Source organism: Bos mutus, chromosome 24, assembly GCF_027580195.1.
Source record: "Bos mutus isolate GX-2022 chromosome 24, NWIPB_WYAK_1.1, whole genome shotgun sequence".
NCBI lineage: Eukaryota > Metazoa > Chordata > Mammalia > Artiodactyla > Bovidae > Bos > Bos mutus.
The window spans coordinates 23,963,991-23,984,625 of record NC_091640.1 but is presented as its reverse complement, the minus strand read 5'-3'; the positions used below and the strand labels follow the sequence as shown (position 1 = coordinate 23,984,625).

Here is a 20,635-nt window from a genome sequence, read left to right as displayed (position 1 = left end):
AGTGTATTCTAAACTTTAAGGGATAAACATTAAGTATTCATGCCATTTAAAAAGTGTATAAAATAATTTAAGATAATAGTTTGTGTAATGAATTCCACCAGATTTTATGAGGATCGTAAAGAAGGAAATAGGATCCATTAGCAGCAATTACAGTGTAGTGTAGTGGTGAAAGCCTGACTGGGAATCATCTAAAGTGGGAATGTAAGGAGAGAAATAGAAACAATGAACACAGAAAATCCTTTCAAGGGCTTTTCTTGCAAAGTACAAGAAATGCAATGTAGCTTAGGGTAAGATTCAAAAATAAAACATGAAGCATTCAAAATAGGGAGGTGGAAAGTAAAAATAAAGAGAATAAACCTAAAGAAATAAAAAGAAAATTATAACTACAGAAACATACATTACTATTTCAGAAGCTGGAAGACTGTAGAATTGCTAATCCAAGAGTCATCTTTACTTTTTAATTCAATTTTTAAAAATTTGAACAATTTCATTTAGAAAGTGAAAAATACACATATAATTAAAAATAAGAGATGAGTATAAAAGAACATTTTATATAATGTTATATTAGATTTGAAAATTTTAATCCACTTTGATTATTTCTAGGTCCATCAAAAATTATAGAGATATCAAGGAGAAACATATATCCTAATAAAACTAATCATGACAAAGTAAAACAACTGTCCATAAAAATAAAGCAATAATTCAAACAATTGAAAAAAATAAAAACAATGATCATTTTTCACCAAGATGTCCTATTAAAGTTTTAAGAAAAAGTTTACTTAAATCTATATTAATTCTCCAGGTAATAAGAAAGGAAGAAAAGCTTCACAATTCATTTATAAAGCCAGTATAATCCTGATAAGAAAATCTGTCAAATACAGCACAAATTAAGAACACTGAAATACAGACTGATTTATGAATATGGATATAAAATCCTAAATAAAATAATTACAAATCAAACTCAGCAGTAAATTAAAAGAACAATAAACCATAACCAAGCAGAGTTCACCCCAGGAATTTTAAAATGGTTTAATTTTAATATAATACATTGTTTCAATAGGTCAAATGAGAAACCATTTAAAATCATCTTCACAGATGCTTACAAAGTATTCTGTGTAAGTAATCATCTATTCCTGATAGATTTCATAACCTAAGAATACTTTTAAAATCTTTAAAATGATAGCAAGCATATGTTTGAAATCAATATTTAGATAACATGAACCATTCCTCTAAAATAAAAATTGAAATAAAGCCAAATTCATAGATGTTGTTACTTAATATTTTACACATATGCCACACAATAAAATAAAAAGAGATTAAAATCTTATGGCTAAAAAACTAGCAATCTGTAATTTTACACATTATCACATTTTACCCATATAATTCATAAAAACTATAGAATAAAACAATAATAAAAATTGTATTGCAGTTTCACTGTAACACAACTTTGTTGGAGAAAAATCACTCAGCTTTTCTTCTTCAAGCTCTTTTTTAAAAATCATTTTTTACTTTTTGTGTTTTGGCCCTACCACATGAAATGAGGAATTTCAGTTCACTTTCTAGGGATAGAACCCGTGTCCCCGCAGTGGAAGCAGGGCCCGCACCCCTGCACCGTCACGGAAATCCCACTTAGCTTTTTTAGACTGGTTTCCTATTTAGTAAATTAATAGCATCAATAGCAATTGCTGGCTTGTTTTTAATACAAAATTATTTAATTTGAAAGATTTTGAGATAAAATGTTAATCAAAAGGTATACTGTAATAGGTATTTTTTGATATTTGGATTTATACTTATAGTACCCTAGATCAATAATTTATCAATAAATATTAAATTTCTACTAAAAAGACAATATCCAAAAATATAAAAATATCACATATATACAAAAGTAATTCACTTATTTACAACCTTTATCTGTAAAGTATATTAGAGATTAAATTTTTGTACACCTATAATTGTTCAATAAAATATGAAAATCACAAAGAATTTCTGTATCTTTGAAAGTTATTTTTGTATTACTTTATCAAGTGACTGGATAAAATGAACTGTAGGTGGCTGTTTCTTTAATACTACAAGAAACAAAGAATTGCAGATAATGATACTAAAAAAAATTCCTGAGCTATGGAAGAATTAGACTTCAAAGAAAACATTGGGAAAAATCATAGAAAAGCAGCTTTATTTTTACATTTAAGACGAATTTGATCTTGACAACTTTTTTAAAGTACTTAACCAATTTTTAAATGTTTTCTACTTTATAGGAGCTATTGTTTGTAGAAATGAGAAGGAAAAAATTTGTTTTCCTAGATACAGTGACAATACAAATACAGAAAAATGTACATTAATGAAGCAAAGATTCTAAATTGAAAGCATGATATGCCCTGAAATTTTAAAAGATCAGTTAGGTTGTATGTGCAATTAGGCAGCAAAAATCTTTTCTTTTCCTCCAGAACTAAAAGTACCGATTGCATACCAAAAAACAATGCCTGGAAATGATGCACAACATTGCTTTTAACTGAGTGTTTAATATGCCCACTTTGAAAATACAGCTCAAAGGTTTTTTATAATAAGCCAAACACAGAAAAAATATATCTAAACTTCATCATGCTCTCATCATCTCTATAAAATATGATAGTTCACAAATGATTTCTATAATTGAAAAACATTACTAACCTTGTAAATACATTCATAATATCTCATCAAAATAATGTTATGTTATGAAGGACCAGACATGCCATTTTTAGAAATGATCAAAAAAAAAAGGTTATTTTAGGTTTAGTGAATAAATTTCCCCTTTGACAATATTTTATTAACAGTGACATTTTTATAAATGATAAATTTCAACATGATTAGAAGACTGCTGCTGCTGCTGCTAAGTCGCTTCAGTCGTGTCCGACTCTGTGCGACTCCGTAGATGGCAGCCCACCAGGCTCCCCCATCCCTGGGATTCTCCAGGCAAGAACACTGGAGTGGGTTGCCATTTCCTTCTCCAGTGCATGAAAGTGAAAAGTGAAAAGGAAGTCGCTCAGTCGTGTCTGACTCTTAGCGACCCCATGAACTACACAGCCTACCAGGCTCCTCCATCCATGGGATTTTCCAGGCAAGAGTACTGGAGTGGGGTGCCATTGCCTTCTCCGATTAGAAAACTGAGCTCATAACTATTTGACAACACTATACTTTATTTCAATGTCTGCACTCTACTACATTCCACCTCATCAAGTGTTATCTAGACTCACAAGTTAAAGTGATTTTCCCTCAATTTCCAAGAATTTGTCTCCTTTCATATTGAAGTTTAAAATGAGAGGATTCAGTCAGACAGCAGTAGGATTGAAAGGATGAGAAGAGTTAAACATTGACACTTCACCTGCCTCCTTAGAAATCTGTATGCAGGTCAAGAAGTAAAGTTAGAACTGGATATGAACAACGAACTGGTTCAAAATCGGGAAGGAATATGTCAAGGCTGTATATTATCACTTTGCTTACTTAACTTATATGCACAGTACATCATGTGAAATGCAGGGCTGGATGAATCTCAGTTAGGAATCAAGATTGCCAGAAGAAACATCGATAACCTCAGATATGCAGATGTCGCCACCCTAGTGGCAGAAAGTGAAGAGAAACTAAAGAGCCTCTTGATGAAGGTGAAAAGGAGACTGAAAAATTTGGCTTAAAACTCAGCATTCAAAAAACTAAGATCATGGCATCCGGTCCCATCACTTCGTGGCAAGTAGATGGCGAAACAATGGAAACAGTGACAGACTTTATTCTCTTGGGCTCCAAAATCACTGCAGATGGTGACTGCAGCCATGAAATTAAAAGATGCTTGCTCCTTGAAAGAAAAGCTACAACCAACCTAGACAATATATTAAAAAGCAGAGACATTACTTTGTCAACAAAGCTCTGTCTAGTCAAGGCTATGGTTTTTCCAGCAGTCATGTATGGATGTGAGAGCTGAACTATAAAGAAAGCTGAGCAGTGAAGAATTGATGCTTTTGAACTGTGGTGTTGGAGAAGACTCTTGAGAGCCCCTTGGCAAATAGATGGGTAAAAAGTAGAAACAGTGACAGATTTCATTTTCTTGGCTCCAAAATCACTGTGGACAGTAACTGCAGTCATGAAATTAAAAGATGCTTGCTCCTTGGAAGAAAAACTATGACAAACCAAGACAGTGTATTAAAAATCTCATGATATCACTTTGTCAACAAAGATCCATATAGTCAAAGCCATGATTTTTGCAGTAATCATGCATGGATATGAGAGTTGGACCATAAAGAAGGCTGAGCACTGAATAATTGATGAGTTCAAACTAGGGTACTGGAGAAGACTCTTGAGAGCCCCTTGGACAGCAAGGAGATCAAACCAGTCAATCCTGCTGCTGCTGCTGCTGCTGCTGCTAAGTCGCTTCAGTCTTGTCCAACTCTGTGCGACCCCAGAGACGGCAGCCCACCAGGCTCCCCCATCCCTGGGATTCTCCAGGCAAGAACACTGGAGTGGGTTGCCATTTCCTTATCCAGTGCATGAAAGTTAAAAGTCAAAGTGAAGTCGCTCAGTCATGTCTGACTCCTAGCGACCCCATGGACTGCAGCCTATGAGGCTCCTCCTTCCATGGGATTTGCCAGGCAAGAGTACTGGAATGGGTTGCCATTGCCTTCTCCCCAGTCAATCCTAAAGGAAATCAATCCTGAATATTCCCTGGAATATTGGGAATTCCCTGGAAAATTCCATGGAAGGATTGATGCTGAATCTCCAATACTTTGGCCACCTAATGGGAAGAGCTGACTCACTGGAAAAGACCCTGATACTGGGAAAGATTGAGGGCAGGATGAAAACGGGGCAACAGAGAATGAGGTTGGTTGATGGCATCACCAACTCAATGGATGTGAGTTTGAGCAAACTTGGGAGATAGTGAAGGACAGGGAAGCCTAGTGTGCTGCAGCCCACGAGTTCACAGGGTGGATCTAAATCTACCTATTTTAGATCAGTTTCTTCCAACTCCCTTATCCCATCTCATCCCTTCTGACACTTCAGTCCAGTGTGTTTCAGTGTTTTCAGGCTTGCTTATTTCTGGATTATTCTACATTGCCTATGCAGTGGTGTAAATCACTCCAATCTTAATTCAGGTGCATATTCCGTACACTGCATAAATAAGAACAAAATATGAACTTTTCAGAGAAAGAAAATTCTGAGAATTTCAACTCTGACTCACTAAAGAAGCTTATAGAAGATATACTTTAGTAACAAGAAACAAAACAGTGCTAAATCAGAGATGTCTGATAAACAGAAAGAGCTGTGTGTTAAACTTGGAATATTATCAAACATTTATTGTTTAAATTAATGAGAAATTATCCTAACATCAGTTCAGTTCAGTTCAGTTCAGTCATTCAGTTGTGTCCAACTCTTTGTGACCCCATGAATCACAGCACGCCAGGCCTCCCTGTCCATCACCAACTCCCAGAGTTCACTCAGACTCACATCCATCAAGTCTGTGATGCCATCCAGCCATCTCATCCTCTGTTGTCCCCTTCTCCTCCTGCCCCCAATCCCTCCCAGCATCAGAGTCTTTTCCAATGAGTCAACTCTTCGCATGAGGTGGCCAAAGTACTGGAGTTTCAGCTTTAGCATCATTCCTTCCAATTATTAAATAATATGGACATAACATGAAAAATAGAATATATGTCAGGAAAAGATCAAATGGCCCTTAAACTGTTCATTAAGAATCTAATGATATTGATTATGCTTCACATCCAGTAAATGCAATATGTGTTCCAAAAATTCTAGCAATTAGTAGCCCGAAAACATGTAAATAAAATACATCTTAAGAAAAAAATCAACTTTAAACATTCTAAAGTGAGTTTCATCTAAATATATGGTTTCAAATTATATAAGGCAAAATAATTAAGAAATAATAAAGAAATACACTATCATACTGAGATATATTTTAATATAGCTTTCACAACAATTGATACATTAGTCAAAAAACAAATCAGAGATATAAAACAGTTAAATAACACAACTATCACAATTTACAAAATAAACCTATTTAGAATTACACTCTACTATCAGAGAAAACATTTTTCCAAAACCAAAAATTTATGCAAGTTACCTATATAGTATTAAACAAATCAGTCTTAAGGAAATATAAATAATACATACTGCCTGTACTACCTGTATTTTAAAAAAGTATTTACATTAAAAATCAACTTAATATTTAGTGGAGACAGAAGGTTTAATTTGTCTAAGAATGATCACAGACAGAGTTTGCCTTTGACAAAGTTCCAAGAAATTGGTTAAGGTCCAGTTTAGTAAAACTACCCAAATAAATGGAGAGATAGATCATGTTTATGTTTAAGGATCCCATCATACAGATTTCATATCCCCATCATACAATCCATAAGTGAATGTGATTCCAATTATAACTCTAATAAAAAAAAATAACCTAAAACTCAAAAGGAAATATAAGATTAGGGGATTCATCATAATAGATAATCAAAACTCATTATACAAGTTTATTAATGTAAACATTAAGTATTGAGATAAAGATGTTAATTAGAGGAAACAAAAAGAGAATAGAAAGAGAGATACACAAAAAACAATAAGGAAGCCCCTTAGTGACATAGGTGGTTCAATATTAATATATAAATAAATACTCTAAATTACAAGTTCAAGTAGCCATAGTACAAAGCTAATGTCAGTATTTTTTTAAATGTTAATTATGAAAACTTACAGTTTTTTCTAAAGCAGTTAATTCATTTTTTGATGACTTTGTTTCTCTCAATACTTCGGTCACTGCCTCTTCATTCTCCTCAATATTAATATTAATATCTTGTATTGATGTACAGTAGAAATTGAACAGATTGCTAAGTTTATCTATCTCTTTCCTAAGAGAAAAAACACAGTTGACTTTATCCACATTGAAGGGGAAACTATATTTTAAATTATATTTGAATTTGTTCCTGACTTAACAATACAGATCAACGGAATTTATCTATTCCTAAAGGCTTTTCAACCCAAAAGAGCTCCTGAAAAGTACCACTTAGATATAAAGAAGTAAATAGGGAGGAAAAAAAAAATTATGTTTCTGATGGAAAGACCTGAAAAAAAAGTGAATGATTTGTAAATTTTTAAAATAAGCTACCAGTTGATTTGATTTCAAGTGAGAGACCTAGGAAGCACCTTTGATTCAGAGCCTGGATAGTACGGGGATGGAAAGGCAATTTTAAAAAAGCAGAAAAATTGTAAAGTTAAAAAAATAAAATAAAAATTAAAAAGCAGAAAAAAAGAAGAGAAGAGAAGAAGCTGTAAAAGTGGACAGACCATACATTATTAAAGCTCTGGGACTTCCTAGACAGTCCAGTGGTTAAGACTTCTTCTTCCAGTGCAATAGGGTGCGGGTTTGATCCCTGGTCAGGGAGCTAATATCCTACATGCCTCACAGCCAAAGAACAAAACCATAAAACAGGAACAATATTGTATCAAATTCAGTAAAACTTTTAAAATAGTCCGTATCAAGAGTGGTGGGAAGGGGTGGGAGGTGGGAGGGAGGTAAAGAGGGAGGGACATATGGATACCTGTGGTTGACTCATGCTGATGTGTGACAGAGGCCAACACAGTATTATGAAGCAATTTCCTTCAATTCAAAATAAATAAGTATGGGGGAAAATGGTACACATTAAAAAAATCTTTAAAAAATTAAAAAAATATATAAACCCCTGTTTACTGTCTTGTCTCCCTGACAGTCACAGTAGCAAAAAGGAGTAAACTGCAGTTCAGGAAAACAAGGGGCTTACTTAAGGAAAAGTAATTGCTGAGGAGATTTTTGTTCCTAGGCGACGTTTCACAAAAAAGACCAGTGTTGATCTGTAAAACTACATAATCCTTTATCTTATCTGGTAGGAAGAAAACAAGTTCCAAGTATAAAAGTCACTTTAAAGTATGGTCTTATAGTGCATGAAATTAATACAGTGAATGCATGAAAAAATAATGCATGAGAAAATATGAAATGCATGAAAAAATATGGTGAGAAAATGACAAAAATGTCATTTGCAGAAAATATTAGCAAGTTATACAGGTAAGCCTAACTTTTTTAAGAAACCATAAGCAAAATAATAGAGTGGTAGATTTACCTGAAACCCATATAAGAGATTAAAGAGTAAATCATTTGCATTTGATAAAATTCTATAATGCAAAATGGAATGGAAAAATTACCCAATAGACAAACGAGCAGATAAGATAAACAAGAATTCACAAGAGAATAAATGCTAGTGACCAATAAATATATGGTGTGCTTATTGAATTGGCCCAGCCTCTCATGCACTAACTCTAATTTTAGGAGTAGAGTCAAATTAAACTGAAAGATATAATCTTACAACAGAAATCAAAATTAAAGCAACAAACAAATGAGCAAGAAGATTCTTCTTTACCCTTTCAAACCTGGAGAGTACAAGTTTCCTATCAGAATTCTATTGATCTTCCAGATCAATAATGAGTGGTTAGGAGTCTCAGCATTTAAAACATACATGTGTGGTTCAATTTGCTTCATTTGAAGTTAATTTTTCTTCTCTCAATATTATCCATTTCCCAGTGCAGATAATAAACTATAGATTTTGACTGAGCAAGAAATGAGCAGTCACCCTGCCCCGTGAAATGCAGGAACTAAGTATATTATCTTAGTTATCTCTATTACTTAAAAACTAATGTGATCGACTCCTCAGCCTTTCAAGAATTTTTCAGTGCAAAAGTTGCCCCCACTGATACTTCAGATTTCATTATTCTCATATTTGCTAAATCAGAAATAAATTTAGAAGAATAAAATGGGAAGAATCATTTTACCTTTAAAGAATTACTATAAAGTAGAGCAATCAAGACACAAAAGAATATATGCTTTTTTTCATTTATACAGAATTCAAGAACAGACCAAACTAACCATGGTGATAGAAGTCAGAATGGTACTTACCTCTTTCAGGGAAAAGTATGAACTGAGAAGGAAAATTTAAAAAAAAATTCTATATGCTGGAAACTTTTTATATCTTAACCTGAGGCATGGTGACATAAATGAATATACATATACATGTAGATAAAAATCATAAATCTATGCATTTGATAGCACATATAATTGTGTTTCTATACGTCTACTCATTCTCAACAAACTAAAAAAATAGTGAAGGGAAATTAAACATATCTTTAACATTTTACTTAGTAAATCATTTACGACTCACTAATGCTTATAACAGAATTTTTAGAAAATATGATTAAATGAGAAGAAAATTAACAAGTAAGTTATATGGTGCAATAAATAATATTAAGTAAAGGAATTAATAAAAATATGCCTTTGGGTCCTATTTAAATATTATCTATAAACATCACCAGCTAATTTTTATATCCAAAACTGAGAAGCAAAAATTTTAGAAAATGTTACAAGATGTAGAATATTTCATTTGTAATTAATATGCACTAACATCTGTTTGTGCCAAACAGATTAATGAAATGTTGACTATACGTATAGTGTATATGTACAGAGACAGAAATAGATAAATGATTAAAATAAGAGAGAGATACAGAAACATAATCAACAGCTTCAAGATATGTAAATTAAGAAAAAGAGTATAGAAAATTGAGAGCATTACAGTCTCAAATGAAGTTCCTGCCTCCACTTCCTGGCCATATAACTTTGTAGGTTTGTCTAACTGACTTTGACCTTAGTCATTTGACTTGCTGTAGTGATTTGAATGTTACCAAAAAAGGATGCAATCGGAGACTTACAAAGTTCCTGTCTGAGTGTGCTTGCTTGCTCTTACTCCTCTCCCATTATCCTGAGAATATTTCTAACAGACTGGAGAAACAGGGTAGAGTCAAATCTCCCCAGTTGTCTCAGCTGAGGCTTTACTATATTGGTGGCAAATCAGAAAACATCTCTAGGAGGGGAAGATCCTCTGGAGAAGGGCATGGCAACCCACACCAGTACTCTTGCCTTCAGAATCCCATGGACACAGAAGCCTGGTGGGCTGCAGTCCAGAGGGTCGCACAGAGTTGGACATGACTGAAGCAACTTAGCACAGCACAAGGCTTTCCTAGATCAGCGGAAAATTGGAAAACATATGTAACTGAATGACAGTGCAAATATAACAAATCAGGTGAGTTATGAAAATGATTGCATTCATTATATAATATGTTTTGAGAGAGGACAAGATGATGGAGTAGAAAGACCCTGAGTTACCTCCTCTTGTGAGCATACCGAAATCACAGCTATCTACAGAACGACCATCAGTGCAAAAGACCGACCTACCAAAAAGTTTCTTCTACAACTAGAGACATAAAGAAGGAATCACACTGAGATGAGTAGAAGGAGCAGTCTAGTGATAGAGTCAGTTATCATACTCCTGGGAGGCTGTCCCACAAACTGGAGCATAATTACATTTCAGAGATTCTCCTAAAAGAATAACAGGTCTGAGCCCCCCATCAACCTCCTCAGCCTGGGAGTCCTGCACCAGGAAGACGAACTTCCCAGAGCATTTGGCTTGGAAGGCTGAGGGGGCTGACCTTTGGGAGTCCCAGAGAATTGAGAGAAATGCAGATTTCACTCTTAAATGGCACACACAAAACCTCACACACTGTGGGATCCAGGGCATAAACAGTAATTTGAAAGGATCCTAGGCCAGACCTACATGCTAATCTTAGAGAGACTCACAGAGGAGCAGGAGGCAACTGCAGCCCACCCTAGGAGCAAAGACAGGGATGGCAGCAATTTGGAGAGCTCCATCTACCATGTGGACACTGGTACTAGCAACTACCATTGTGGAATCCTGAGACAGTTCAGGACAATCATCTAACTGGTCAGGGACACAGTTTCATCCATCAGGAGATAGCCGCCTAAGACCCCTGAGCCCTCAGCCACCTCTGGAAATGGCTCTGCCTTCCAGAAGGCCTAGGACCCAACTTTAACACTAGTGGACAGACACAAGTCCCAGAATCCCCAGGGCCCTGGTCCTGCCCTCCAAGGAGCCTGCTCTAGCCTCTGGACCAGCCTCATTCACCACAGAGTAGACATCAGACTCAAGCAAGTCAAGACCCAGCATCATGTAGACCTAGCCTGCCCATCAGCAGCCCAAAACTTGTCCTGGAACCAACTGGACCCTGGCCCTGCCTATTAGGAGACCAACACAAGCTTGAGGATACCCTAGGCCCCATGCTCAACTGTGTCAGTCACCACTGCTTCCACCAGTGATCTAACACCAGCTCTGTGATCCCTGGGTCCTGCAACCAGACTCCACAATCTAGCTCTGCCCATTGGTAGGCTGGAACTAAGCCCAAGACCTGGCTCCACCCACCTGTGGGCAGGCAACAACCAGAGAACAACTTTTGGACTGTGATTCTACCCACCAGTGAACATGCACTAGCCCCAGGAATCCCTGAGTTTCCATAGTCAGTGACCTCATGACCCAGTCTCAGCAACTAGCAGTCATCACCCTCCACACAAGGCAGAACTTGCCAACCCATCAGAGAGGGGCCCAAAAAAGCTTATCAGAGTGCCCAAAACAAGCAGCCCACCACAGCAGAAGGACCCACCCTTCATAGGGAAATCCCCTAGAGCACTTAGTTTGGGTGATGAGAGGGGAGTGTGCTACTGGGATGCATAAGATATACACAAAAGGTCACTTCTACAAAGTCAGGAAATGTAACCAACCTACCAGATACACAGAAAAACAAACAAACAGCAATTTAGGGAAAATGAGGAGACAGAAGAATATATTCCAAACATGGAACAAGATAAAATCCCAAATGAAGAACTAAGTGAAGTGGAGCTAGGCAATCTATCTCAGAAGGAGTTAAAAGTAGTGACTGTAAAGATGGTCAAAAAACTTGGAAGAAGAATGGATATACAGAGCAAGAAGTTAGAAGTTTTGAAAAGAGAGAAAATCTAAAGCACAACCAAACTGAGATGAAAAATACATAAATGGAAATGCAAAATATACCAGAATGAATCAATAAATGTCTAAATGATACAGAGGTGTGGGTCAGTGAGCTAGAATACAAAGGAGTGGAAATCACTGGTGGTGAACAGAAAAAAGAAAAAAAGAATGAGAAGAAATGAGAACAATTTTATAGACCTCTGAAACAATACCAAGTGCACTAATATTCACATTATAGGTGTTCTGGAAGGAGAAAAGAGAAAGATGCTGAGAACATATTTGAATAAATAATAGCTGAAAACCTCCCAACCATGAAAAATGAAACAGACATCCAACTCCAGGAATCAAAGAAAGTACCAAACAGGATTAACTCAAAAAGAAACACACCGAGACACACTGTAATTAAAACTGTAAAAATTTAAGATCAAGTTGTTATTTAATCACTAAATTATGTCTGATTCTTTTATGACCCCATGGGCTATAGTTTGCCAGGCTCCTCTGTCCATGGAATTTTTACAGGCAAGAATACTTGAGTAGGTTGTCATTTCCTTCTCCAGGAGATCTCCACAACCCAGAGATCGATCCCATGCCTCCTGCATTGTCAAGGGAATTCTTTACCACTGAGCCATCTAGGAAGCCCATATAGAGAAAATATTAAAAAGCAACAAGGGAAAAGCAACAAATAACATATAAGGCAACTCCCATAAGGCTATCAGGTGACTTTTCAATAGAAACTTCACAGGCCAGAAGGAGTGGCATGATATATTTAAAGTGATGAAAGAAAAAACTACAATAAAAAATACTGAGCAAGGCTCTCATTCAGATTGGATGAACAGATAGAAAACCAAGCCTAAAAGAGTTCAGTATCACAAACCAGCCTTGAAAGATTTGTAAAAGTAACTTTTCTAAGCAAAAAAGAAAAGGCCACAATTAAATACATAAAAATTACAAAATGAAAAAGGGAATTCAGTTCAGTTCAGTAGCTCAGTCGCGTCCGACTCTTTGTGACCCCATGAATCGCAGCACGCCAGGCCTCCCTGTCCATCACCAACTCCCTGAGTTCACCCAGACTCACATCCATCAAGTCAGTGATGCCATCCAGCCATCTCATCCTCTGTCGTCCCTTTCTCTTCCTGCCCCCAATCCCTCCCAGCATCAGAGTCTTTTCCAATGAGTCAACTCTTCGCATGAGGTGGCCAAGTACTGGAGTTTCAGCTTTAGCATCATTCCTTCCAAAGAAATCCCAGGGCTGATCTCCTTCAGAATGGACTGGTTGGATCTCCTTGCAGTCCAAGGGACTCTCAAGAGTTCTCTCCAACACCACAATTCAAAAGCATCAATTCTTCGGCGCTCAGCCTTATTCACAGTCCACTTCTCACATCCATATATGACCACAGGAAAAACCATAGCCTTGACTAGATGAACCTTTGTTGGCAAAGTAATGTCTCTGCTTTTGAATATGCTATCTAGGTTGGTCATAACTTTTCTTCCAAGGAGTAAGCGTCTTTTAATTTCATGGCTGCAGTCACCATCTGCAGTGATTTTGGAGCCCCCCCAAAAATAAAGTCTGACACTGTTTCCCCTGTTTCCGCATCTATTTCCCATTAAGTGCAATCATACAGTAAAGGTAGAAATCATCTACACACAAGTTACTAGAAATGTTAAAAGCAGTATAACAAAATACATTCACAATCAATAGCTAAGGAACATACAAAATAATTATATGGAAAATATGATACCAAAAACAGTAACTGTGAGGTGGGAGAACATATGCAGATTTCTTTACAAGCATTTGGAAGTAAGGGATCAGCAACTTTTAAGAGTCAAGTATAAAGATATAGATGGCTATAGAAAATGCCCAGGGAAACCACAAACCAAAATTTATGATGGTTAGAAACATAAAAAAGCAAAAAGAAATCCAAACATAACACTAAAGATAGTCATCAATTATAAGAGAACAAGGTAAGAATAAAGGGACAAAAAAATCTATAAAAACAATCCCAAAACAATGAACAAAATAGCAAAAGATACACAAGTAAGCATATATTGAAACAGACATCAGATATGAGAAAATATAAACATCTTAATAAATGCATGTTATCCAGATCACAGGATAATGTATAAATATTTGTTCTTTATTTTACTAACATTTATTTGACTCTAGCTCCATAATGAATGTGACTTTTTCTATACTAAATGATTTGTAAGTTTGAATAAATAAAGACTTTTATATCACACAGAAACATAAATAATTTTAAACCAAACTAAGAACTAGATGGATGTCGTAAAATTCAAATACATTAGAAATGTAATAAAAAGTCAATAATACACAAAATATAATTAATCTATGTTCATTTAAAATATTCCAGGCTATTAGAAAGGAAATAAATATGAGTTAATTAATGAGATGCTATGTTTATAATTAACACAAGGCTATATAATTTATTCTTATACTATCCATTCTGGAATACTTTTCAAATAGTAACTCTTTTACATTGTTAGCAGGGATATATATTATTATAGCATATCCATAGGCAATTTGGCAATATGTATGAAGAGCTTTAAAATGACAGAGAAAAATACTGCTTTAGGAATTCATACACACGTAGTTTAACATACGTAAAGACATATATTTTAATTTATATATTAATTTGGTAATAAGACAGATGTGGAAATTTGGATAATTTCCTTTCTCTTTATCTGAATTTCTTATACAGGAATATATATCACATTTTTAATTAATATTTTCATTTTAAATGCCATAAAAAACATTTGTGGAAAATACTTACTTGTAGGCAGCCATGCTTATTTCATCATCACGAATATCCCTTTCCATTTCTATTCTGTTTTGTTTAACTCTGAGTTTGGCTTTTTCAAGATTGTCTATGGCTTCTAGAAGTTCTCCGTGAACTTGTTTGTATATTTCCATTACCTAGAAATAAAAATATGTATGCTAATCTAAGCACTTAATGGCTAATTAAAATAATCAGACCACAGAAAGATCAGAGAAAGGTTTTAGAGTAGTTCTGATGTAGATTATAAACATTCTTTATATTGATTTTTGTTCCCTATTTAGTCTATTGTTTAGCACAGCAGAGTTTCAGATTTCTTATATACCCTGACAGGCATCAATACTAGGGATGTACAAGAGTTACCGGAGAAGATAACTTCACTATCCCATTTAATACGACCAAAATAAAATCATTATCTTTTCGCCTACAAAAACTAAGACTTTTTATTTGCTCTTTTTGGTCAAATACTTTATTGTAAAAAATCATACAACACCAATGAAAAAATGAAAAATGAAAAAATCACTTATAATCTTCTCACTCATAAATAGCCATTATTATCTTCATGCAAGGATCCAAAATATTCCATTTTTATTGTTTTCATTAATTATTAGAGATCATAAACCTCCCTTCTCTCTCTAGCTCTCGCTTCTCTGTCAAACTAAAGGGAAACAGTGGTTGTAGCTGTCGTGGTTGGAAGGAACGACCATTCAGAATGTCCTGTTGGAAAGCCAGAGGGTGAGGAGTAGAAGAAGGTACTAGGTAGTGAGCAGTCCTTTCACCAGGGGCCGAGTGGTGGATCAACACGAAGCAGTACGCGCCTAAATAAAGCAACAATTTTCATTAATATCAGTTTCATCTCATTGTATTGGTTTTATTGTGAAAGGAACATTTAACATGATTGTCTATCCTTTAACAAATTTTTCAGTGTACAAGATCCCCTGGAGAAGGAAATGGCAACCCACTCCAGTATTCCTGCCTGGGAAATCCCATACAGAGGAGCCTGGTAGGCTACAGTCCACAGTGGCACAGAGTCCAACAACAAAGTGTACAATGCAGTAAACTGCAGGCATTATGATGGCAGCAGATCTCTAGCACTTCCTCATCTTGCATGACTAAATCTTCACACCCACTGAAAAGCAGCTCTCCATCTCCCCTCAAGTCCCTACCAATCACCCTCTCTGCTTCTATGAAGGTAGCTTTTACAGATGTCTTATACAAGTGGAATCATTCAGTATTCATCTGTGACCTCTTTAGTACTTAGCATAATAATGCTCCCCAGGTTCATCCATGCTGTCAAATATGGCAGTTTTCCTTCTTTTTTTAAGGCTGAATTATATTCTGCTGCATGCATACATCACATACATTTTAGAATTAGCTTGTCCAATAAATGCTGGAGAGGGTGTGGAGAAAAGGGAGCCCTCTTACACTATTGGTGGGAATGCAAACTAGTACAGCCACTATGGAGAACAGTGTGGAGATTCCTTAAAAGACTGGAAATAGAACTGCCTTATGATCTAGCAATCCCACTGCTGGGCATACACACTAAGGAAACCAGAATTGAAAGAGACACATGTACCCCAATGTTCATCACAGCACTGTTTATAATAGCCAGGACATGGAAGCAACCTAGATGCCCATCAGCAGATGAATGGATAAGAAAGCTGTGGTACATATACACAATGGAGTATTACTCAGCCATTAAAAATAATATATTTGAATCAGTTCTTATGAGGTGGATGAAACTGGAGCCTATTATACAGAGTGAAGTAAGCCAGAAAGAAAAACACCAATACAGTATACTAACGCATATATATGGAATTTAGAAAGATGCTAACAATAACCCTGTATACGAGACAGCAAAAGAGACACTGATGTATAGAACAGTCTTTTGGACTCTGTGGGAAAGGGAGAGGGTGGGATGAATTGGGAGAATGGCATTGAAATAAGTATAATATCATATATGAAATGAATCGCCAGTCCAGGTTTGATGCACGATACTGGATGCTTGGGGCTGGTGCACTGGGACAACCCAGAGGGATGGTATGGGGAGGGAGGAGGGAGGAAGGTTCAGGATGGGGAACACAGGTATACCTGTGGCGGATTCATTTTGATATATGGCAAAACCAATACAATATTGTAAAGTTAAATAATTTAAAATTTTAAAAAAATAATAATAAAAAAAAGAAGAATTAGCTTGTCAAGCTCCACAAAGAGACCTGTTGAGATTTTGTGACTGCATTCAATTTACAGAACATTTTGGAGAGAATTTTACAAAATTTAGCCTTTTAAGGTATTAACATCATTTATCAATATAGCACTTCTCAAATTCTCTCAGAAATATTCATAGTTTTCTTAATAGAGGCTGTGCATGTCATTTGTTACATTTATTCTAGATATTTTATATTTTATGCTTTAGTGAATGCTATTTTTAAGTAAACTTTTTTTTTCAGATTTGTTTCTGGTATATAGGAAAGTATGGATTTAAAAATGGGGAACGTGGGTATACCTGTGGCAAATTCATTTCAATATTTGGCAAAACTAATACAATATTTTAAAGTTTAAAAATAAAATAAAATTTAAAAAATTTACCTTTGTATTCAACTGTAATTCATCTGTGGACATGTTTAAAGTTCATGTATACATAATGGCTGTCTGGGGAGGCCTTACAAATAGCTGTGAAAAGAAGGGAAGAGAAAAGCAAGGGAGAAAAGGAAAGATATAAACATCAGAATGCAGAGTTTCAAAGAATAGCAAGAAGAGATAAGAAAGCCTTCTTCAGCGATCAATGCAAAGAAATAGAGGAAAACAACAGAATGGGAAAGACTAGAGATCTCTTCAAGAAAATCAGAGATACCAAAGGAACATTTCATGCAAAGATGGGCTCAATAAAGGACAGAAATGGTATGGACCTAACAGAAGCAGAAGACATTAAGAAGAGGTGGCAAGAATATACAGAAGAACTGTACAAAAAAGATCTTCATGACCCAGATAATCACGATGGTGTGATCACTGACCTAGAGCCAGACATCCTGGAATGTGAAGTCAAGTGGGCCTTAGAAAGCATCACTACCAACAAAGCTAGTGGAGGTGATAGAATTCCAGTTGAGCTATTCCAAATCCTGAAAGATGATGCTGTGAAAGTGCTGCACTCAATATGCCAGCAAATATGGAAAACTCAGCAGTGGCCACAGGACTAGAAAAGGTCAGTTTTCATTCCAATCCCAAAGAAAGGCAATGCCAAAGAATGCTCAAACTACCGCACAATTGCACTCATCTCACATGCTAGTAAAGTAATGCTCAAAATTCTCCAAGCCAGGCTTCAGCAATATGTGAACCATGAACTTCCTGATGTTCAAGCTGGTTTTAGAAAAGGCAGAGGAACCAGAGATCAAATTGCCAACATCCGCTGGATCATGGAAAAAGCAAGAGAGTTCCAGAAAAACATCTATTTCTGCTTTCTTGACTATGCCAAAGCCTTTGACTGTGTGGATCACAATAAACTGTGGAAAATTCTGAAAGAGATGGGCATACCAGACCACCTGACCTGCCTCTTGAGAAATTTGTATGCAGGTCAGGAAGCAACAGTTAGAACTGGACATGGAACAACAGACTGGTTCCAAATAGGAAAAGGAGTACATCAAGGCTGTATATTGTCACCCTGCTTATTTAACTTATATGCAGAGTACATCATGAGAAATGCTGGACTGGAAGAAACACAAGCTGGAATCAAGATTGCCGGGAGAAATATCAATAACCTCAGATATGCAGATGACACCACCCTTATGGCAGAAAGTGAAGAGGAACTCAAAAGCCTCTTGATGAAAGTGAAAGTGGAGAGTGAAAAAGTTGGCTTAAAGCTCAGCATTCAGAAAACGAAGATCATGGCATCTAGTCCCACCACTTCATGGGAAATAGATGGGAAACAGTGGAAACAGTGTCAGACTGTATTTTTCTGGGCTCCAAAATCACTACAGATGGTGACTACAGCCATGAAATTAAAAGATGCTTACTCCTTGGAAAGAAAGTTATAACCAACCTAGATAGCATATTGAAAAGCAGAGACATTACTTTGCCAACAAAGGTTCGTCTAGTCAAGGCTGTTTTTCCTGTGGACATGTATGGATGTGAGAGTTGGACTGTGAAGAAGGCTGAGCACAGAAGAATTTATGCTTTTGAACTGTGGTGTTGGAGAAGGCTCTTGAGAGTCCCTTGGACTGCAAGGAGATCCAACCAGTCCATTCTGAAGGAGATCAGCCCTGGGATTTCTTTGGAAGGAATGATGCTAAAGCTGAAACTCCAGTACTTTGGCCACCTCATGAGAAGAGTTGACTCATTGGAAAAGACTGATGCTGGGAGGGATTGGGGGCAGGAGGAGAAGGGGATGACAGACGATGAGATGGCTGGATGGCATCACTGCCTCGATGGATGTGAGTCTGAGTGAACTCTGGGGGTTGGTGATGGACAGGGAGGCCTGGCGTGCTGCTATTCATGGGGTCGCAAAGAGTTGGACATGACTGAGTGACTGATCTGATCTGATACATAATTACATAATCTGTACAGCAAAGGAAACCATCAACAAAACAAAAAGACAACCTACCCAATAGGAGAAGGTATTTGCAAATCATATATTCAATATGAGGTTAATATCCAAATATATAAAGAACTCATACATGTCAACAGCAATAAAACCAAATACTCAAATAAAAATGGGCAAAGGGGATAAACAACAAGTCCTACTGTATAGCACAAGGAACTATATTCAATATTCTGTGATAAGCTATAATGGAAAAGAATAAAAAAAATAATATATATGTATGTACATGTTAACTGAATCATTTTGATGTACAGCAGAAATTAATACAACATTGTAAATCAACCATGATTTTTAAAAATGGGCCGAAGGGCTGAATAGACTTCTTTGGGGGGTCCTGTCGTCTTGTTACATTCTTTTTTAAATTCTTATTAGGGTATAATTGATTTACAATGTTGCATTAGTTTCAGGTGGACAGCAGTACACATTTTTCTGAAGAAGATATACAGATGACCAATAGGCACATACATGAAAAAGTGTTCAACATTACTAAGTATTATGGAAATGAAAAAATTAACACCATGAGATTTTACCTCATGACCATGATGATGGTTATTATATATACAAAAAAATAAAAGATGAAATAACAGGTGTTGAGAGAATGTGGAAAAAAGAGAACCCTGAGCACTGTTAGTGGGAATGTAAATTAGTGCAGCCACTATGGAAAACAGTAGAGAGACACCTCGAAAAATTAAGAAGAGGACTAGGATATGACCAGCTAGTCCACTTTGGGGTATTAACCCAAGTTATGTGAAAACACTAATTTGAAAAGATATAAGCACCCTTGTGTTCACTGCACCACTATTTATAATAGCCACACAATTGAAGATTCCATCAAGGAATGAATGCATAAAGAGATGTGGTATATAGAATGAATACTTGTTGCTGTTGTTCAGTCACTAAGTCATATCTGACTCTTTGCAACATGAACTGCAGCACGCCAGGCTTCCCTGTCCTGAAGCGACTATCTCCCTGAGTTTGCTCAAACTCATGTCCACTGAGTTAGTGATGCCATCTAACCGTCTCATCCTCTATCACCCACTTTTCCTCTTGCCCTCAATCTTTCCCAACATCAGGACCTGTTCTAATGAGTTGGTTCCTTGCATTAGGTGGCCAAAGTACTGGAACTTCAGCTTCATTACCAGTCCTTCCAAAGAATATTCAGGGTTGATTTCCTTTAGGATTGACTGGTTTGAAAGCATACTACTCAATCACAAAAAAAGAAATCTTGCCATTTGTGACAACATGGAAGACCTTGAGGGTATTCTGCTAAGAGAAATAAGTCACATGGAGAAAAGACAAATATCATATGATTTAGCTCATATGCAGAATATAAAAAACAAACAAAAACA

The 20,635-nt window shown here is 36.1% G+C and overlaps 1 protein-coding gene across 1 annotated transcript in view; it reads right to left on the bottom strand.

The window, feature by feature from the left end:
* The window catches only part of CCDC178 (coiled-coil domain containing 178), a 379,230-nt gene that overhangs the window by 296,478 nt on the left and 62,117 nt on the right, over window positions 1-20,635 (bottom strand). Inside the window, exons 8-9 of the mRNA XM_070361801.1 lie at window positions 14,690-14,832; window positions 6,719-6,872 (exon numbers count right to left, since the gene is read on the bottom strand). Of these exons, the coding sequence (XP_070217902.1) occupies window positions 6,719-6,872; window positions 14,690-14,832 (297 nt within the window). The remainder of the gene's footprint in view (window positions 1-6,718; window positions 6,873-14,689; window positions 14,833-20,635) is intronic.